The following is a 23,157-nucleotide window of genomic DNA, read 5'->3' on the forward strand; positions in this document are numbered from 1 at the left end:
TTTAATGACCATGGTGTCCGGTGAGGGAAGAGTGACATTAAGGATCTCTGATTTTTCGAAATTTACCTTAAGTCCAGACACCTGTCCAAACCCCTGTAATTCCCTCATCACCCAGTTTAGAGAGGCAATGGGATCAGTCAACATTAGGAGGACGTCGTCCGCGAAGAGGGATAACTTATATTGAATATCACCCATGACCACACCTTTTATATCTGTTGCCGCACGAATGCGGGATGTTAACGGTTCTAAATATAGCGCAAAAAGCAAGGGAGACAGAGGGCAACCCTGCCTAGTGCCCCTACCAATATCAAACGCCTGCCCATACCCATTATTGACTTTGACCCTCGCTTGAGGATGAGTATACAGCTTTTTGAGCCACTGAATAAAAAAAGGACCAAATGCCATCTTCTGCAATGTAAGGAACAGAAACTGCCAATGTACCAAGTCAAATGCCTTTTCGGCATCGATGGACAGAAGTACGGCCGGCTCCTGCTTCTCCCTCACCCACCACATTAAGTCCATCACTTTTCGGATGTTATCTGCTGCCATTCGCTGGGGTACAAAGCCTACCTGATCGGAGTGCACTAAATTTGGAAGGAACTTATTAAGCCTTAAAGCTAATAAACGGGCTAGTATTTTAAGGTCAACATTTATCAGGGAGATTGGACGAAAGGAGCTGCAAATCGAAGGGTCTCTCCCTGGTTTGGCTATCACCGTAATGCCTGCCACATTAGCTTGGCCATTTATCGACCCCTCCTCGCGTAGACTATTAAAGTAGGCGGCTAATGGTTCCGCTAACATATGTGCAAATTTTTTATAATAAGCTCCGGACAGTCCATCAAGCCCTGGAGACTTGCCCGGCTTCAATGACTTGATGACAAATAGAACTTCACTAATTGAAATTGGAGACTCCAGTATCTGACATTGTTCTGTTGTGAGACTTAGCAGAGCGACCGATTGTAGATAATCATAAATATGGGCATCGTGAATATTCTCATCCTTACTATATAATTGTTGGTAAAACTGAGAGAAAGCCTCACGGATACCTGGTGAGTCCGTGATCATGACACCGTTTGTCCCTTTGATTTTAGACACATTATTCTGCGTTATCCTAGCCCTCAACTGTCTGGCGAGAAACCGACCCGCTTTATCTCCCCCTTCATAATACATTTGTCTAGTAATATTCATAGCATGTAGAAGTGAATGGTTATCTAACTGGGCTAATTCCTCTTTACACGCTAATAGTTTTGTGTAGCAACGATGAGACTGCGTTCTCACGTGCTCCCTAGTTAGCTGAGAAATCTGGGCCATTAAAGTGTCTCTTCTCTGAGTTTTAAAGCGTTTGCAAGCGGTAGCTCTGGATATAAGCAAGCCTCTCACAACCGCTTTAGAGCAATCCCAAAGAGTGCCTGAAGATGTGTGAGAATCATCATTAAGCACAAAGTACTCCTCTATCTGGGAACCCAACAATGCAGTGAATTTATCATCCTGCAACAGAGCCTCGTTTAACTTCCAAAAGCGATCACCTGCATCTTTAGCGCCCATTTCCATCTCTAAACTAACTGGTGCATGGTCGGACCATGTGATAGCTTCTATATTAACTTTTTGTACCTGATTACAAAAGACTTTATCGACTAGCAAATAATCAATTCGAGAGTAGCTATCATGTGAAGTTGAGTAAAAGGAGTAAGATCTAGAATGTGGGTTACGATTCCTCCACACGTCCACCAGCTGCCATTCCTCCATTAAATTTTTTAATTTAAGACGACCAACCTGCCCTGATGTGGCCTGGCCACTTGATGTATCAAGGTTCTGGGCCAACGTAATATTAAAATTGCCCCCCAAAATCAAAGCTCCTTCCGCGTGTTTTAGCAAAATCTTCTGTAGGTTTTCCAAAAAAGATTCTTGGTCACGATTTGGGACATACACTGACACTAACGTGTATATTTGATCCCCTATACGTATTTTTAATAAGACATATCTGCCACAAGGGTCCACCACATGGGCCAGGAGATCAAATACCAGTTGAGCAGCAATAAGTATACCAGTGCCTGCATATTTATTTACACTCCCACTCGCTGCTAAAAAGGTGTGAGGGTATTCTCTGAAAGCTAATAAGTGACGATGCTTATGCTTCAAATGTGTTTCTTGGAGAAATGCAATGTCTGCATGTAAAAGGCGTAGCTCCCTACGAAGGAGAAAACGCTTTCTGTATGTGTTGAGACCCCTCACATTAAGTGAAATAATTTTAACCATTTATTAATATTGAAAGGTAAAATCTTGCAATATACACCCACTGGAGCACACCCCCTACACAAGAGACTTCCCCCACCCATCGCACACATTCCATATCCCCCCCAATTACAAGCCCAGTATTCTGAAAATCCATGGGAATAGTACCAGAAGCAAAAATAACAGAAAACAGCAAGACTTTCACGTCGCCGCCCCGTACCCACCCTGAAAATATAACTCACCATCCCTCAGCGAATCTTAAATCTGAGGGTCCCTGTGTGACCACCCGTTGACCACAGCTGTCCCGCTCCCCCCTCTGGAAATTACTATGAAACTCGGCAAAATTGAAAATGAGACAAAAACTTCCCAATACCCAACAAAGAACATTATCATTATACTGATGATCCACCCACTAAAGTGAACCAAACCCTACCAGCGCCTGGAATTCAAGTCTATCCCTGCGACTTTCAAGACAGTTTTTATATAGTTCAGCCCTCCTCAGCATTTTGCATTCCAATTTGAGAGCGTTGTCTGCGCAGTCTTCCTTTCCCGGGGACCGGTCGACGCCATCTTGGAAATGCCTCATGCGTCTCTGCTGAGGCAGGTTGAGTCTGCGATGCAAAATTGACTGCGATTCCCGCCTGCTTGAAGCAATTAACAGCTTCTGCCACCGACTTCATGCGGTAAGTGACTCCTTTACTCTGGAAAACCAGGGCAAACGGGAATGCCCATCTGTACCGGATCTCCGCGTTTCTTAAAGCGGCAGTGGCTTCTTGCAGCTGATATCTTTTCTGCAGTGTTACGGGGGCTAAATCGTTATAAATAGACACCCGAATATCTTGCCAGTTCCATGCCTGCTTCTCTCGTGCTGCTCTTATGACCGCATCCTTGGTTTTAAAATAATGAAATTTTGCTATTATGTCCCGGGGGCCATTATCTCTCCTCGGTCCAGTCGCGCGATGCGCCCGGTCCAGCTCCACACTTATTTCACCCCCCTGATCTGCAGTTGCTTCGGAATTATTATTATTAAGCAAGTATTTGCACAGTGAGGTGACAGTTTCTGTGCAGTCTTGAAATTTCGCCGTCTCCGGCACTCCCCGAATCCGAATATTCATGCGCCTCGACCTGTTTTCAAGGTCCTCAACCTTTTCGGTGAGTGCGTCTAGCTCCTGAGAGAATTGTGTGGATTGATTTGTTAACTTTTCGATCGCAAGACTCTGATTGTCTGCCCTTACATCTAACTCGTCCACCCTCCGCCCCATAGAGTTAATATCTTCCTTCATATCTTCCATCGATGCCAACAATTCAGCCTTATGAGACTTTAGATCAGGGGTCGGGAACCTTTTTGGCTGAGAGAGCCATGAATGCCACATATTTTAAAATGTAATTCCGTGAGAGCCATACTAACTACAACCCCCCCCCCCCACCCTCCTGTCTCCTCCAAGACTTACCAAATTAATTTACTACAACCCCCTACTCTCCTGACTCCCCCAAGACCTGCCAAATTAATTTACTATAACCCCCCATCCTCCTAACCCCCCCCCCCAAGACCTGCCAAAAGTCCCTGGTGATCCAGCAGGGGTCCAGGGCTCGCAGACAAATCTTTAATAAAAAAGTAAAAATCTAACAAAAACCCCCACCCTCCTGACGCCCCCCAAGACCTCCAAAATTAATTTACTACAACCCCCCACCCTCCTGACGCCCCCCAAGACTTCTAAAATTAATTTACTACAACCCCCACCCTCCTGACCCCCCCAAGACCTGCCAAAAGTCCCTGGTGGTCCAGCGGGGGTCCGGGAGCGATCTCCTGGACTTGGGCTGTTGGCTGCCAGTAGTCAAAATGGTGCCGACGGCCCTTTGCCCTCACTATGTCACTGGGGTCGACCAATGGCGGCGGTAGTCCCTGTGACATAGTAAGGGCAAAGGGCCGTCGACACCATTTTGATTACTGGCAGCCGACAGCCCTTTGCCCTTACTATGTCACAGGGGCTACCGCCGCCATTGGTCGACCCCAGTGACATAGTGAGGGCAAAGAGCCATCTGCGCCATTTTGACTACTGGCAGCCGCAGCCCAAGTCCAGGAGATTGCTCCCGGACCCCCGCTGGACCACCAGGGACTTTTGGCAGGTCTTGGGGGGGTCAGGAGGGTGGGGGTTGTAGTAAATTAATTTTGGAGGTCTTGGGGGGGCGTCAGGAGGGTGGGGGATTTTGTTAGATTTTTACTTTTTTATTAAAGATTTGTCTGCGAGCCAGATGCAGCCATCAAAAGAGCCATATCTGGCTCCCGAGCCATAGGTTCCTGACCCCTGCTTTAGATCCTCGCGCAGCTCCATAAACCAGGATCTTATTTCTGCTCTGGAGGGAAGATCCAAGTAACTGCTTTCATTATTTATTGCTATGCTACCTGACTGCGTTTCGTTCATTCCCGCTTCCGTGTCCGCATGGTCTGCTGGCTCCGCGGCCTTCTCCGTTTCATCCATAAGCAGCTCCTCTGCGTGTTTACTAAAAGCGAATTGCTTTAAGTCCGTTGTTCTCTTTCTGGAGGTCATCCTTGTTTGATCCGGCAGTAGTACCACTGTCCCAGGTGAGTATTGATAAGGCTAGCAACTATTTTTTGCCTGAATAGCTTATTGGGGTCGTGGAGCAAGACAGCTATGCGTCCATCTTGTTTCGTGGCTCGACAGCGCCCCCCAGATATTCTGTTTTATTCTTCTTTCCTTTCCTAATAATTCCTAGCATTCTATTTGCTTTCTTGGCTGCTGCTGCAGAATGAGCAAAAGATTTCAATGTATTTTCAATGATGACACCTAGATCCTTTTCCTGAGTGGAACCTTATTTTGTAGCTATAATTTGGGTTACTTTTCCCTGAGTTCATCACTTTGCACTTGACTATATTAAATTCCATTTGCCACTTGCATGCACAGTTTTTCAATGTCTTCTTGCAATTTCACACAATCCTCTTATGATCTGAAAACTTTGAATAATTTTGCGTCAGCTGTCTTTCTTTCTTTCACTTACATCGGCTCTCATTCACACACTCACACATGCTCCCTCAGTTACACACAGACTCTCAGTCACATACTCACATGCTATCTCTCACCTACACAGACTCTTAATCATAAAAACATAAATTATGCCATCCTGGGTCAGACTAAGGGTCCATCAAGCCTAGTATCCTGTTTCCAACAGTGGCCAATCCAAGTCAAAAGTACATAAACATTAAATAAATCTCAAGCTATTACTTATTAATTAATAGTTTTCGGATTTTTCCTCTAGGAACTTATCCAAACCTTTTTTTTAAATCCAGTTACACTAACTGCTGTAACCACATCCTCTGGCAATTAATTCCAGAGCTTAACTATGCACTGAGTGAAAAATAATTTTCTTCAATTTGTTTTAAATGAGTTACTTGCTAACTTCATGGCGTACCTCCTAGTCCTATTATCTGAGAGAGTAAATAACCTATTTACATTAACTTGTTCAAGTCCTTTCATGATTTTGTAGACCTCTCATATCCCCCCCCCCCCCTTCAGTCATTTCTTCTCCAAACTGAACAGCCCTAACTTCCTTAGTCTTTCCTCATAGGGCAGCATTCCATGCCCCTTATCATATTGGTTGCCCTTCTCTGCACTTTCTCCAGTGCAACTGTATTTTTTATTTATTTATTTTTAGATCTGGCGACCAGAGCTGCACACAGTATTCAAGATGCAGTCTCACTATGGAGCGATACAGAGGCATTATGACATCCACGGTTTTATTCACCATTCCTTTTCTGATAATTCCTAACTTTGCTTTTTTGATCACCACAGCACATGAAGCAACGATTTCAATGTATTATCCACTACTGACACCTAGATCTCTTTCCTGGGTGGTAAATCCTAAGACAGAAGCTAACATTGTGTAACTACAGCAAGGATTATTTTTCCCTATATGCACCACTTTGCATATACACGCTCTCTCCCTTACACATACAGGCTCTTAAATGCTGTGTCACACACAAACATAAGAACATAAGAACATGAGAAATTGCCATGCTGGGACAGACCAAGGGTCCATCAAGCCCAGCATCCTGTTTCCAACAGAGGCCAAAAACCAGGCCACAAGAACCTGGCAATTACCCAAACACTAAGAAGAACCCATGCTACTGATGCAATTAATAGCAGTGGCTATTCCCTAAGTATAATTGATTAATAGCCATTAATGGACTTCTCCTCCAAGAACTTATCCAAACCATTTTGAACCCAGCTACACTAACTGCACTAACTACCTTCTCTGGCAACCAATTCCAGAGCTTTATTGTGCGTTGAGTGAAAAAGAATTTTCTCCGATTAGTCCTAAATGTGTTACTTGCTAACTTCATGGAATGCCCCCTAGTCCTTCTATTATTCGAAAGTGTAAATAACCGAGTCACATCTACTCGTTCAAGACCTCTCATGATCTTAAAGACCTCTATCATATCCCCCCTCAGCCATCTCTTCTCCAAGCTGAACAGCCCTAACCTCTTCAGCCTTTCCTCATAGGGGAGCTGTTCCATCCCCTTTATCATTTTGGTTGCCCTTCTCTGTACCTTCTCCATCGCAACTATATCTTTTTAGAGATGCGGTGACCAGAATTGTACACAGTATTCAAGGTGCGGTCTCACCATGGAGCGATACAGAGGCATTATGACATTTTCCATTCTATTAACCATTCCCTTCCTAATAATTCCTAACATTCTATTTGCTTTTTTGACTGCTGCAGCACACTGAGCCGACGATTTTAAAGTATTATCCACTATGATGCCTAGATCTTTTTCCTGGGTGGTAGCTCCTAACATGGAACCTAACATCGTGTAACTACAGCAAGGGTTATTTTTCCCTATATGCATCACCTTGCACTTGTCCACATTAAATTTCATCTGCCATTTGGCAAAGGATGTCAATCACACACAGGCATGCTTTCTCTCACTGTCCCCACTGAAAAACTGGTGGCAGCAGCAACTGCCTCTTCTTCCAACCCTCACAACCTCAAGAAAGGAATCCCATTGGCCACTGGGGCGGACATCATTCCTCTTTTTACTCTGGCCTGATGCTGCCTGAACTTGTAAGTTACCATGGTCTCTTCTTCCCACATGCGTGGCAGCTGCACACTACTTCCTTTTCCAGGCTGCAGGGATGGGAAGAAGGGCCATACCACTAGTGCTGCTGACTCCAGCTATCCTGCCACAATCTGCCCAGGCTATCAGTATTGCAAGCCCAGGCAGAAGAGTTTGCACCTTGCTGGGGTAAAGGGGAGCAGTTGGACCAGGAAGTGTGGTCTCACACGTGCGTGTGCTTGGTGACATACCTGCATGTCACAACACATAGGTTGAGAACCACTGCCCTAGAGGAAAGTGAAATCACATATATACAGGTGGTGAGCCTTTTTCAAACGGAAAGAAAACTCTAGAATGAGGGGTCATGCAAGGAAGTTGAAAGGGGGTAGACTTGGGAGTAATCCTAGGAACTATTTCTTTACAGAGAGGGTGGTGGATGCGTGGAACAGCCTCCCAGTGGAAGTAGTGGAGACAAAAAAGTATCTGAATTCAAGAAAGCATGGAATAAAAATATAGGGGATCTCTAAGAAAGTAATGAGAATTTATGATGCTAAATTAATTGGACAGATGGGCAGACTGGATGGGCCATATGGTCTTTCTGCCATCATGTTTCTACGTTTTTAGAATAATTTCATCTTTACAGAAAAGTTCTTGCACCTACATATGTGGACATACACCATTTACAAAAACCTACACCTGACAGAGAGGACATCTCTACCTTACTGGGCACATAACCTTGAGATAAATCCTTGGTGCAAGAGAATAAACATATCCCTAGGAAGGTCACATGACCGTGAGCACTTACTGCCACTACAAGATAATGCTCACCGTCCTGGTGACCTTGCTCCGCTAAAGCAGCACAGGGGTTGCTACGGTGGAAGCGGGACTGCACCACTATGTCCCTGAAGATCTCCTCTACATACCTCTGAGAAGAAGCCAGAGAGGAAGACCACTGTGAAGTGCCCGGAGAGAACCCTGTTTGCTGAGCCTCCTTGATTAAGTGATCAGTGGCATTATGCCCTCCTGCTGACATCATCCTGGCTCAGCATTAAAGTTATGGGCCCCCCATGAGGGTGGGTTGCTTCTGAGGGGCCCTCCCAAAGGGATTCTCCCATTGAGAACGGCTGGGTAAATCTGTGGTTTTGTTAATCATTTGGGGGATGCAGGATAGGCTATGCCCCTAGCTGTTCATGCTCACCGTATTTTGATGCATTTTATAATGTACAGTTCCATGTACTGTTTTATTTTCATAACTGCTTTGTTGGACTATACCTAAGGAAGGCAGAGTACAAATATAGCATCACATATCTGGAAGAGCCAGGAGGTTATCATACTTGCTCTATGAGAGCTAGGAGCTCTTTGCTGTGGGTACATTCAAAACGCTCTCTCCTGAACACTGCAGAACTACAACGTCCCCCTGTAGTTCAAACCATGAGTTAGACTCCCAGCAGTGGAGAATGACTGCATTGCCGCTTATTTCTTTCTCTCGGCCTAATCACTGATGGGGTTGGAGTGAGATGTAGAAGAGCAAGGGAGGAAAATTCAAACTCCCCTGGGTTTGTCTCTCCCACGGAACCCAGCTAAAGTGCACCTAAGTTTGGACCTAGGTGTTTCTTGAGCAATGACAGACTTCCCTCCCCCAGGGGATGTAGATACTGCTTTTGCATCATCCCCAGATTTGGCAGGATTGGGGACCTCAAATTGAACCTAGATCTTTTATCTGGCAGTGTGTAGTATATAGTACTGAGCCAACAGCTGTCCTGAAAAAAAACCAAACAAAACCAAACACAAAACTTGAGTATTCATTTGTTATGCTCACCTTAGATAGTCGAGATTATATAAAAGATTTAAAAGCATCAGGATTGTTTGGACTTCATTACTAATTTTTCAATGCCATACCTACTGCATGAAGGGTAATGACAAGTGTACTATTTCACTTAGCACAGTGAAGAGAGTTTGTTTTTAATTGTCAAAAACACAACTTTATAAAGCACTTACAAAATGTGAGATTTATAGGTACTTTCTAATAGTATGTTGTCACAATGTGTGAGCCCTTGCGCTGTAGTGAAATTGGCACAATCCAACTGGTGACCCAGCAGGGTCCCCACTGACAGTAGGCAGACACAGGAATTGGGACCAGATCTAGGATTCACCTCTACCAGCCCCTTCCCCTCCATAGGTTGAGCCCTTGGATTGGAGGGTCAGAAGGATTTAGAAGGTTCCGCAGATGATGGGCTGAGGTCAGGGCAGGTGGCAGACTGGCATAGTTGAGATCTAGGCAGTGGTTAAGGCAGGCATTAGACAGGCATGGTCAAAGTCCAGGCAATTTGAGGAAGGGCAGGACAAGACTGGGATAAGGCAAGAAGGAGCAAGGCAAGACAAGGCTGAGGCATGGCAGGAGAGAGGCAAAGCTGGGCAAGGCAGGACAGGAGGAATGAGGAATATGCACTGCAGAACAGGAGGACCTGTTGCCGAGGCGTCTTAATAGTGCTGGAGATTTAAAGGTCTGATTGGTGACAGAGGCGCCACGCTGAGGTTTCCGCCATGCAGCCTTCTAATTCATGGTGTGCCTGTGCGCCTAGGGGGAGGAGTGATGGTGGCTTCTGGGTGGCATGGAGATGAACAGGCCAGACAGCATCCTAGGACGAGTGCAGGCTGACTGCAGCATGGCGTATGTATTCTGCCCAACATTACAAGTGTTTTTTTTTCTAAATACGTTATACAGTATGTTCCTAATCTTGTTCAGGATAAGAAACACCTCATGCAACATATCAGAAGACTCTTAGGAAGAAAAGTAGAAATGCAACATCTTAAAGGTTGTAAACATTCAGTTGACAAGAGATTTGAAGATAGAACCATAACAGTAAATTCAGGTCTACTTACTTTTTAAGACCAAAAACAAAATACAGGCTACGAGGCATCACCAAATACACTTGCTCTTTAAGAATAGCATCCATAATTTTCCTGACTGCATAATCGACCTCCAAAATAGGCAAAACATTTGGCCATCTGAAGAATACAAAAAAACCTGCTGAAATCACAATGCTTAAATAATGTTAGGGACAGATCCAAAATCTAAACTTGCATTACTTCATGGGAAAGGCAAGACAGGGGAGAAATGAGAGAAACATATAAAGATCTCAAAGATCTTGCCATGCACAGGCAAGTAAGCCTCTTTCAACAGAAGAGACTCTAGAACGAGGGGGAAAGGGGATAGACTGAGGTATAATCTTAGAAGATATTTCTTTACAGAGGGTAATGGATGCATGAATGGTCTCTCAGTGGAGGTAGTAGAGACAAAAAGGATATTTGAATTAAAAAAAAAGTCTGAGATAAATACAGGAGATTTCTGAGAGAGTGATGGGAATTTTAAAGCTAAATTAGTTGGTCAGATGGGCAGACTAGATAGGCCATGTGTATTTTTCTTCCATCATCTTTCTATGATTTTCCATAATGAAAGATGTACTCATTAACTTAGCTTCAATTTAAATCTCACAGTATTTACCAACAGTTATTTTAAAATATTGCTAGAATTCAATCTAATTTTTCAATATGTAAGATGTTTTGACAGGGATTATCACCACATTATCTGGCATAAATAGTCTACTAAACCGAAGTAACAGATGCAGAACTAACTGAGCTTTCTTGATTTTCTTTTCAAGTTGCATTGATAAGATATCCCAGCCCACAAGTAGTTTACACCAATCTTCCAGATCCATAGACACATTTTTTTCCAGCATATCCAAAATGAATATTCATCATGTATACTTACATAACACTTAGGGGTACATTTTCAAAAACAGCACACGCGTGAACAAAAGTACGCTGGATTTTATAAGATACGCGCGTAGACGAGCCCAGCGCGCACTGCCTGTTCCCTCCGAGGCCGCTCCGATTTCGGAGCGGCCTCGGAGGGAACTTTCCTTCTGCCTTCCTTCACCTTCCCCTCCCTAACCCACCCCAGCGGCCCTATCTAAACCCTCCCCCTACCTTTGTCGGCAGATATACATTTGCCGGAGGCAGGTGTAAATCTGTGCACGCCAGCAGGCTGCTGGCGCGCCATCACCCGACCCGGGGGCTGGTCCGGAGGCCTCGACCACGGGCCGGTCTCCCGCTCCGAAATTCGTGCCGCCCACCCGACACGCCCCTTTGTAAAGCCCCTGGACTTGTGTGTGCCGCCGAGCCTATGCAAGATAGGCTCGGCGCGCGCAGGGTCCTTTTAAGAGGGTTACGCACATAACCCTTTTAAAATCCGGCCCTTAAGTCTATAAACCCACTTAATTTGCATGTTTTGGTTATCCTGAAAATCAAATCAGTTTTTGGATCAATAGAACCATGCTGCCTTACCAGCTGTAGGCAAACACACTATAAGTTGTATCCTTCTTCTAATAAACCTACAAAGGTACTTTTGATAGTGTCAGTGAGTATTTACAAGAAGCTCTAAGCGCTACTTAAGGCAACAGTAGGCAAAAGAAAGATCCTAACTTTTCATCCAGATAATACCTTTAACTGAGGACCTGTCCCAAGCTTAGAGGAAAGAGACAGGGATGATTTAATGTTAAAACTTATAGGAATAATACTATCCAAGCAACTTGAAATTGTTTATTTAAAATAGATCTTCTCTGACAGCTGAAAACTAAGTTGATTGCCTGTATTGGGTGTTCTTCATGGACAGCAGGATGATCAGCCATACAACTGGGTGACATTATCTGATGATGCCAACCTGGAGCATTTCATCTGAAAAAGCCTAAAAAGCCTTTCCGGGCACATATGAAACTTCCTGAGCAACCGCCACAAGGGCTTCCTCAATCTTATGCCTATAGCTTAAATGAGAAGCCAGCTCCAGAAGGGGCTGCAAGAAGTTCTGTGTGGCTGATTATCCTGCTGTCCATAGTGAAAATCCATTATAGGTAGGCAACATTTTATTTTCTGAGGAAAAAGCAGGATAAGTGACAAGTGGAATACCCTGGCTAAAGGTCGATTTCTATCCTGGAGCAGAAGTGGAGAACTTTGTTTAGAGAAGTGGCAAACAGATGTCTGATGTTTCTAAAAAAAAAAAATAGCAGAATTAGAAAGGTACAGAGAAGGGAAATTCCCTAACTCTAATGCAAAACTGGGAAAAACTGTCATCCCAATGTCAATATCCTTGCCTGGATTTTGAGAGGGATGTAGTTATTCTTTGGTTTCTCCAATAGGCTGCCTCAGGTTCTTCGGCTTATTGGAAGGCTGACCAAGGCATTATGATATTCTCTGTTTTCTTATGTTTCTCCATACATTTCCTAATAATTACGTGCATTCTATTTGCTTTATTGGCTGCTGATGCAAACTGAGCAGAGGATTTCAACATATTATCCACTATGATGCCTAGGATACTTTTCCTGGATGGTAACTCCTAAATCTGGAACCTTGCATTTTGAAGCTATAATTTGTGTTGCTCTTCCCTATGTGTATCACTTTGCACATTCACATTAAATGTAATCTGACATTTGGATGCCCAGCCTCCGAAGGTCATCTTGCAATTTCACATAATCTTCTTGTGATTTAACGCTGAATAAGAACATAAGAAATTGCCATGCTGGGTCAGACCAAGGGTCCATCAAGCCCCGCATCCTGTTTCCAACAGTGGCCAATCCAGGCTACAAGTACCTGGCAAATACCCAAAAACTAAGTCTATTCCATCTGCAAATTTGATCTAACTTGTTTCTTCCATTTCCAAGTCATTTATAAACATGGTAAATGCCACAGCACAGTACAGATTCTCTGAACATTTGGCACTGAAACTGCCAAATGTTCAGAAGACGCCATCAAAATAAATGTAGTACCTTACCAACCTGACCAGACTGAAGACCCCCTGATGCAGAAACAGTTTCAAAATGCAGACTGTTTTGAGACACGGGACTTCACAGATAACACCGAGATACGTTTTATATGCAAAAAAACTTGAAAAAATAATTGCATTAAAAACGATGCCAAATGATTATTGAGAAGGCAAGGAAGTTCTGGGCCCAGGCGTGCCTATTATGATGGCAATTATATTTCTTATTCATACATGAGAAGTTTATATTGGTATATTGGGTCTGTTTCTTTCCTCTGCTTTCACGCTTGCCTGTATTGAGAGTGATTTTTAAACAACCATGCTTGATATAAACAACCTTTGCAGATGTTCCTTTAATTTTTTCCCTCATTTTCTCATAGCATTAAACTTTCAAAAGGAAGACTATCACAGACTTCCTTTCTATCCTCCCTCCTTCCAGTTAAGTCAAACGTGATCATGTTATGATCACGTTTGCTAAGTGGTTCCAACACAGTTACCTCTCACATCACATCCTATATTTCGCTAATGATTAAAATAGCTTCCCCTCTTGAGGTTCCTGCATTAGCTGCTCCATGAAACAGTCATTTATTTCATCTAAAATTTTACCTCCTTAGGATATCCTGATGTGACATTTACCCAGTCAATACTGGGGTAATTGAAATCAAATTGTTTGGATAATTGTTAGATTCTCTAATTTCTGTTAGAAACTTGAACATCACACTCTGCTGAGGGAACTGGACATTGTTGAATCCTGGAGCTGCCTAGACCTAGAACTATGCATGTCTTCTTGGTGCTTCCTGTTAACAAGTATAGGTATTCCCATTTTTTCATCTGGATATCTTTTGGAGCAGCTGGGTATTTCATGAGGCCACACAGTGGGGCCCTCGACTCTCCCAATACTTCCAGATTAAATGGAATAGTTTGAGGAACTATTTCTTGCCAGTTGTGGAAAAGGATCTAATAGATTTGGAGACTAGTAATCTCCAGCAATACTCTCATAAGACAGGTTCAGAACCCTCCGACTGACTCTTAAGAGTTGAAATCTGTCTAAGAACAGGACAGTCAGAAAATGGATGCTGCTGAAGGCTATGGTCTGTTAGTAAATATATACAAGATGGACACAGATACGATCACTAGTGTTACTTCACATGCCAAGGAAGCAGAGACTATGCTCAAGGCGGTTAATGCCAGCAAGGGGATGCTGACCCGGCATTTACATGGATGCATCCAGTGCCCATGGTGATGACAACTGAGGCAGATCACTGAATATAACTACAGGAGTAAAAAAGTTCCCTATGCCTGTGATCGGCATATCTGATATGTTAATCAAAATCACTAGATCAACATTGCCAAAATCTCCACCCTGAAAGTTGCCAACAAAAGACTGGACTGGCTTAGAAGGGGATAGAATATTCTCAAAAGCTGTATAGGGGTGTTTTTGAAGCCTTGCTGGTGACCACTGGAAATAGCATGGTTTGGCTTCAGAGGTGATGCCAGGAGCTCCTCTGGGCACAGCCAAGTTGGAGCACATCCAAGTCCTTACAGCTGTGCATCAACAAGGTGTGCTCATGTGCCAAAGCCTCCACTTGAGGCATGCTTTATTTAAAGTATCAAGTCTTTTTAGATCTTGGGATTACTTTGAGGAAGGGAGCAAAAAGAGTATTTGCCTTAGCTCTTTCAATCAATGTCAAATCAGGTGGGGGATCACTGACAGGGCCTGGCCAACAGTTCCCTGAGCCTTTACCTTGGCTTTGCAGCTGAACATACATGGGTGTGCTCAAATGCTACTGATAACAGCTTAGCACATATACCACACCCAAAATACTATCAGGTGAATTCTCAAAGGAGTTACACATATAAATGTAACATTATCACAGCAATTTTCAAAAGCTAAATTCCTGCGTTAACTGCACTTAACGCGAGTAAAACCTATTGAGAATTCAATGGTATATATTGTAACAATTTTCAAAAGTCCACTTAAACAGTAAGTTTCATTCAAATACATAAAAACCAATTTTGTGTGCATAAATGCTTTTGAAAAAAAAAATATAGAGTCCATTGTGTCTTTTGCCCAAATACTTTTAATACATAGCATGAAGGACATCTTCTGTGAGAACTTTGGGGAAACTCTTGAAGCACCTGGCAAAATCAAATGGAAAAAAATTCTTCAGAGGAACAAGATATGCTTGAGTGGGGAACAACTTGGCTGGGCTATAAGTATTGTGTAGTTCTGCAAAAGAAAAAACTGTAGATTCACTGGCAGTGTGTGGAGTTGACAAAAAACAAAAAGCTTTTTAAGAACAGAGGAAAAAGTTACTGCATTGAGGTGGGGTCTCAAGATGGCAGTGATACAAGATGCTCACGCTGCACACATTATTCCTGCTTGCCGTTATTGCCTGTTATGTCAATTTTACCTTGCCAGTTGGTGTGTCACCATTTTTCTCTTGGTAAAGTGTAAAGGTAAGATACATGTTTCTCCTGTGGAACCTGTTTCCTTGGTGGCTGGTCTGAGGGATTGTTTTATTGCAGAAGGAAATCGCTGGCGTTGAGCTCAGGTAGTTTGTTTGAGTAGTCTGGGTGATCAGGTGGCCCCCTGGACCATCTTAGCATGGAGTCATCACTATTCCCAGAGTGGCAGAGCTGTTCCAGAGCAGCCATTATTTGTGATGTCTGCATTTGGACTCTCAGATCCAGACCTATCTGATGAAGTCACAATGGGAGCAACCAGTGAAAGCAAAGACCCCAGTGCTTCAGAGGACAGTAACTCTATAAAAGTATGGTGACTTGACGAGAGGCCTGGGACTTTCCGCAAGAGGAATCAGGAGGACCAAGAAGCTGAAGAAGAGTAAGATCAGTTGATTTTGTTACACATTACAAGGGGGCTTTTCAAAAGGTTTGCAATCTGAAACTGATTTTATAAAACCTTTCCACTCCAAAGTCCAACACAGTTTAATTCTGAAACCATTTGGGAAGCAATTGCTAATATTGGGAAATCTTTGTCCAGCCAAATTCAGAATGAGTCTATGATGTTGGAAGGAATTTGAAATAAAGTCAAAAACAAACAAAAAACCCCCCAAGAAACTGAAATTATAATAATTAAAGAATCTTTTTCACTTTATTTAGAAGTTAAAGATGGCCAAGATGCATTGGTAAAAGGGACTTCAGTATTAAAGGTAGGTAGAAAAGGTACTCAAAAAAGGCAATCTCAGTTTATAGCCTTTTTGAGTACTTAGGATGAGTTAAGATCACCTCTAGCTGAGTCCTCTGTTACAGGGATTAGGATTTAAGTCCGCTTATTTGAATTGTCCAGATTTTGCTTGCTACTTCCATCTATCTTTGTTTTGTTTATTTTTAATTTCCTTGATAATATCGGGTTGAATTCCCCCTCATTTGTGGACAACTAGATGGAACATAAATAGTTGCCTTCAGTCTGCCTGTGGCAATGAGTGGTGATTCCCTTAGGCCTGGAGACAAAACTAGTCTGATTCTAGCCTCTCTTAAAACAGCAAATTTTTAGTACAGCTTCACACATGCTCAACAGTAGACTGTCTTCCCTTCAGAACAGTGTACTCTCTCACAGTTCAGTACATGCTGTTAAATAGCATCAGTAGCATGGGATCTTCTTAGTGTTTGGGTATTTGCCAGGTTCTTGTGGCCTGGTTTTGGCCTCTGTTGGAAACAGGATGCTGGGCTTCATGGACCCTTGGTCTGACCCAGCATGGCAATTTCTTATGCTTCCTTCAGTACTCACAGTTCAGCTTAGTCTCAAGCTCAGGGTTTGGACAGTGTTACGTTACTGTTACTACCTTCCTCCTGGAGACCTGGGCCTGGTAGGCTTATCCCCACCTGGATCTCAGCTCTTATTCCCCAGTCTCTGGTTATGGCCTCTGAGTTCCACTTGCCCTGCAGGATCCTGCCCACAGAGCTTTACTCTCCTTAGTGGATTTAAGGTGGATCCTGCACAGGTAAACAGGGGAACACTAGAGGCAGTCTCACATTGACATTGATTTTATTTTCCTTTTATGCTGTTTGTTCTCTATCAAGTGTGTTGCTTGTAGTTTATTTTGAAATTCAATAAAGAATACAAAAAAAGAGAAAAATCCTAATTTGAGAAATCTGAGGTAAAAATGTGCAGAAGTGAAAAACAAAAATCACAAAAAGACCAAAAATAATAATGGCCAGCTGCAAAACAGGGATATTGGCAGAAAAATCAAACTGCGGTGTCAGAAGCATACTTAAAACCACTGTGCATGCCAAACAAGATTTTCCTAGAAAGTTCTGGAATGTCTGCAGTGATAGAGAACATGAGACCCATTTGTGTGGCTCACTGTTTACCACTGAAGAAAAATTCCATTCGAACACTGTTTCTTGGGGACTCAAATGAAAACCCTCCAGAAGCAGTAAAATCATGCATATATGCCAATATTACATTTACTTTATGATATTCCACCAGATTTACTCACTTGGTTATACAGCCATCAAACATTCCAGTATTTATAAAGTAAGGGCAAACAATGGTGGTTTTAATGCCATTCTTTCCTAGAGCCAGCATTTCTAGACCAACAGACTCAGCAAAACCAACAGCTGCAAATTTACTTGCACAATAATCTGCAGAGAAAGGAAAAAAAGTAACATGTTTGGGCAGGGCTGAAACAAATCGAGCTCCACAATCCAACCTTGTTCAGACTACTTTTTTTTTTTTTGACTAAATTTGCATGGTAGAGAGAACAAAAAAGTAAATTTTGTTAGTTCATTTCTGAAGGTAAAAATCATTTCAACTCATGCATAGTATTGTTTTTAAAAGGCTTTCCAACAAGAATGACCACATGGTAGTCACTACCTTGCAACTGATGCTTTTGCTGGCATTTTATGGCAGTGTCCTAAGGTATATCACAAGTAGTCTTGGTTTAACACCCCCCAAGAAGACATTTATTTCCATTGCACTAATTTTAGGGTGATGCCACAGCAGAATTAGACACCAAAGATGGAAAGAAGTTATAAAAAAAATAAAAAATTATACACACACACACACACACACACACACGTGCCATCATTACAGAATATGCATCTATCAAAAATAAGAGACCATGTTCTCCACTGCAGGCCAGAGATCATGGAACTCTTTACTAGAGACCTTATGACTGACTCTAGAAGCAAAGAAATTCAAACGGACCTAAAAACATGGTTATTTCAGAATGCCTATAACTCGACAAACTTTTTCTGATCTCAATACGTACACCCCTACATGGGTAAATCCATTAAGAACCTAACTAATGAACTCAATACCACAGAAACTTTCAATCCTCATTATCGCATCACTTCCTAACCTCCCCCACCCAAATAAATAAACCTGAAATTGAAATAATTTCTCTTTTCCACCACCCTCATAACCCACCAGTACAGAGTTAAAAATGCTTGCTCATCCCTGCATATCTTCTCACCCCAGAAAACTAGTCAACGTATGTGCCTCAGATCTTTAGTCATCATATGTTTATCTCTACACTGTGTGTTATATGAATACACTAAGTGATTGTATTTGTTAAATCATATGCATGTCATGATGTAAACCGTTGTGATCTTTATTTGGCACAACAGTATATAAAATGGCTAAATAAATGTTTAGATCTTTAAGTCTATCCCCAAATGCTTTAGAACAAAGACCTACAATTAGACTCATTCCATGATTTGGTCTGCTGGTTGGGTGGGAATTGTGGATCAGTAACAGGAGTTCTCTAGTCCAGTGTGGGCTGCAGCAATTTGGCAAGATTGTTTCTGATCTCTGAACTGCATTAGGGACTACCCCTTTTAATAGACATTATCAGAAGAGCTTCTGTAATGTTTCTTAGCATTCAGATTTGCATAACCCACTGCTTGGATTAACTTCTCTACCAGCAGACGGAGACCGAGAAAAGCTGACATCACTACATACATACAATGACATCAGCTCACCAGTATTCTCCATCTCTAGCAGATGGTGGACGTGCATCTCCCTACTATGGGGATTGCTTAAAAAATAAAAAATTTGTAGAAGGAGAAAAGAAGGAAACTAATTTGCCCCACTCTCCTGTGGTGATACCTTTCCTGAGGTGATAGCTGCGGATCCCTTCCTCAGAAGAGTGCCTCGGTCTGGTAGCTGGTTTTCTGGCGTGGATTTAGCTGTTGAGAGAGAAATAGCTGAGAGGCTAGCAGGTGCAGGAAGGTGAGTGTGGTGGTGAAGGCCTTTGCCCTCTCCCCCTGCAGCTGGAGACCTACTCTGTACCTGGCCAGGACGGGCTGAGCTCAGTGCACCAATCCAACGTCCATTCACGAATCGGAGGGAGCTTGGGGAATTGTTGCTGTTTGGCGGGTTGAGCAACCTTTTTGGCTAGGCCCACTCTCAGGCTTTGCTTAGATGCTGCTTGGTAGGCCGCAGCAGCGTTCGCGCACTTTTCTGCACAAGAGGCTGCTGCGAAGCAGTGCCTGACGTCAGTTTGTACTGGCATGCCGGGGGGGGGGGGGGGGGGGGGGGGGGTGTGACTAAGTAGGCTGCTCTTGGCTAGGTTCACTACCCAGCCAAGATCCCAACACAGGGAAATCACCTTGCAAGTCACCAGGCAGCTCTCCTTCAGCAACTACGTGCGAATCAGTCAACCAAATATGGGGGTAGGAGACTTCCATCCTCTCAACTACCACCATTATCTTGGAAAAGGTTCTGGGAGCAGTGGCCAGACCAAACAGCAGCGCCGAAACTGAAGATGGCGAATCAGAATTGCAGGAAAAGTTAATGTTCTAGTCGGATGGGAATGAGAAGAAATGTCGCAAGATAAATCCAGAGAGGTCAGAAATACCCCTGACTGCACAGCCATGCTCAGAGTGCAAAGTTTCCATGCGAAAATGCTTCACTTGCAGATAATAGCTGATGCCTTTGAGGTCCAGGATGGGATAAAAAGAGCCCTCTTGACAGAACAAAATAAATGAGATATTGCCCTCTATTTTCTTGAGACGTGGGCAATGGGACTGCAGCCTGACTGAGTAGCCTTACCAATGTACCCTCCACTGCCTGTTTCTCCAGCAGGGCGACTCGAGGAACACTGTGAAACTCCATCGCGTATCACTTTTAGTACCCACTGATTAGATGTGATTTCGATCCACCTCTGATAGGGAGATGCCTCTCTCTCTCTTCTCCTGTTCTTGGCGGTGGGTCAGCAAAACTTCATTAGGAGGTTTGGGAGGTTCCACTACTCGAACCTGCACCTCTTCTTGGTTGTCTGGGACAAAAGAACTGAGAGACTTACCGAAGGGTTGGGTCCTATGAGAAGTCATTCATCTAAATGGCCAAAAACATTTGGATTTTTTAGCACAACCTCTCCTATCAAGGGAGCACTGTGCCTACTTCTTACCTTCTGGCAAACAAGGAATTGGAGATTCGCCCAACTTACTGGCCAGTTTCTACAACCTGCTACCAAACACAGGCGAGTCATGAGAGGGCAATGTTGGTGAGATTAGCTTTGGATGCTGCATCAGCTGACCAATTTTTCAACCATAAATTGACGCTTGGCTGCTACTATCGAAGTCAACCCTCTGGCTGAAGTGCGGCCCAAATCACATCTTGCAACTACCAAGGCGGCAACAGTTGGTTCCGTAACTGCCCTGGAGTTACCCAGAGTCAGACCTCCCAGGAGAGAAGCAAACAAGAGCAAGCCACCAAGGAACAAACAATCTGCAAGATCAATGCTACAGCTTCAAATGCTTGCCCAAGGATAGTCTCAATCTTTATCATGAGCATCCTTCAAGGCTTCTCAGATTTGCTTGGAGACTGCACACACAAGTGCATCTATGTTGGGAAAATGTAGGCGCTCTATTACCACTGGATCCAGTGGGTACAGGCCCTCCAAATTTTCATCTCCCTTTGAAATGAACCTCTGGGGAGCCCCACTCAAGATCAATCAGTTCTTGAATGGCCTCCATCAAGGGCTTAAAAATAAATAAATAAAATGCCTTTATGCAAGGAAACCAAAATGGTATTTCTCTTTTGGCTCAGACACAGAATCAGACCCAGGAATTCCAAGCATTTTCAAGGTCTGGGAAATCAGAGCTGGCAGATCATTTCTATGAAAGAACCGCAACAAGTTCTAGGCTGTTCTAATCTGAGGAAAGGGGGTGGGGGGGAACTTCACCTTCCACAAGAGAGGGAGAGGTAGGATTGGTGTCATCCATGCCATCTGGAACCATATCCAGATGTTCCGCTGCCACTCTAAGTTGTACTCCGGCGCTGATTAGAACATCCAGGCAAGGTTCCTACCTGCACCTCTGCCAGAGAAGCACTGATTAGGGCAGAGGACTGCAACCCCTGGAAAGCTTCTACCCATGAAGGAGTAGAGATATCCAGACCAGGAGGATTTTGAGTATTCACTCAGCCACCTTCCCTTACTGAAGAACCAGTTAGGGAGTTCAAAAATCGGGCACCGAGTCGTCTTTACCCAAATCCACATCCAGCTGGGAAGAACTAGGCTTAGTGAAGTCAGAGGACTACAATTCTCCCTGAGTCTCCAAACAATGCTAGCACAAATCTGCAAAGAGAAAGACGCTTGGGTACAGACGCCATTATGGCTGACAGTGTGCCGAACGATGGCCGGAGGCGTGCGTCTAGCTGGGTTTATTTTTTTGTTTTTTAAAAACACACTCAACTATGTAACCAACATTTAGGCATGCACACCTAGGTGTTTACCTTGGCGGGCTAAAAAATTAAGCTGACAAAAAGTTAAGGACACTGTACCCACTTGTATGCAGAACGAAATGGCGCTTAACATGTGTACAGACTACAAGGCTCGACTGTGCGCCCAAAATCAGAGGGCACAACCTGGAGGCACAGCTAGATACACGCTCGACTGACAATCCTGCAAAGGGCAGCCTCAGTAAGCACGCGAAAAACCGTTGCAGCCTACCACATGGCGCGCAGCAAAAAGTCTGAGCGGGGCCTAGAGTCTGAGGAGACTGCTCAACCCACCAGGCTGCCCACATCCCTCGGCCTCCCATGGCACAGGATGAACATCATACTGATGTGCCAAGCACGGAAACAGATGGCAGAGGAAGCCCTGCACAACAAAAAACCTCCCTCCAAGTTTACATGATTTTTTTTTTGTTTGTTTCTTTAAACTTTCTGGAACTTAGACGTACCTGGCTGAGTACAAAGAGTCTCCAGCTGTGGGGGGGAGAGGGCATGTGCTGTCACCACCACGTTCAGCTTCCTGCACCGGGTGCCTTTCAGCTGCTGAAAACCAGCTACCCGACCAAGGCCATGGAAATCACCTCAGGAATACTCAACTGGGAGAGGGACCATTTGGTATCACCGCAGAAGAGTGGGGGTGAATATATTTCCTGAATTCTCCTTTCTTTAAAATGAAGAAATCCCCAGTGGGGAGATGCAAGTCCACCATCTTCTGGAGATGGAGAATACTGGCAGGTTGAGGTCACTGCAGAGGTATATACACACACCTTGATGTCAGCTTGCTCCATCTCCATCTGCTGGTAAAGTGCATAACCCACTTGTTCTGGATTCATCTGACCGGATGCTAAAAGGTACATTCTTAAGCCCGTGCGTGGGCGATGTGTGCGAGGTTGCCAGCGCTCGCAAATGGACGCGCCGATTTTATAACATGCACACATCGATGCATGCATGTTATAAAATCCGTTACCTGTGCGCACATGCCTGCCTGATTTTATATAGGCGCATGTGTAGGGGGTAAATTTTCTAAGAAGTGCCACGCGATAGGGCCCTTCCTCAGTTCCCTCCCAGTCCACTCCAATGAAGTAGAGGACTAGGAGGGAACTTCTTAAACCCCCTAGCTAATCTGCCTCCCTTTTTCCCTATTCGCCCCGACTCCTAAAACCCCTCTGCTTTTTTTTGTTTCATACTTATCTGCTCTCCAGAGCAGTAGTAGGTTGCACGGGCGGGCTGGCTGCTGGCGCGCGCTTCAGCAGGACAGTGCCTAATGGGGCTGTCCCAGCCTGCCCCTGCCCCTTTTTTGTTGCCCCCTGGGCCACTCAAATTTCAAGG

The 23,157-nt window shown here is 43.9% G+C and overlaps 1 protein-coding gene across 1 annotated transcript in view; it reads right to left on the reverse strand.

Annotated features, from left to right (window-relative positions):
- The window catches only part of SDR16C5 (short chain dehydrogenase/reductase family 16C member 5), an 86,123-nt gene that overhangs the window by 21,001 nt on the left and 41,965 nt on the right, over positions 1-23,157 (reverse strand). Inside the window, exons 5-6 of the mRNA XM_029591315.1 lie at positions 17,585-17,729; positions 10,190-10,315 (exon numbers count right to left, since the gene is read on the reverse strand). Coding sequence (XP_029447175.1) covers positions 10,190-10,315; positions 17,585-17,729 — 271 coding nt within the window. The remainder of the gene's footprint in view (positions 1-10,189; positions 10,316-17,584; positions 17,730-23,157) is intronic.

Source organism: Rhinatrema bivittatum, chromosome 2 (genome assembly GCF_901001135.1).
Source record: "Rhinatrema bivittatum chromosome 2, aRhiBiv1.1, whole genome shotgun sequence".
Taxonomy (NCBI): Eukaryota; Metazoa; Chordata; class Amphibia; order Gymnophiona; family Rhinatrematidae; genus Rhinatrema; species Rhinatrema bivittatum.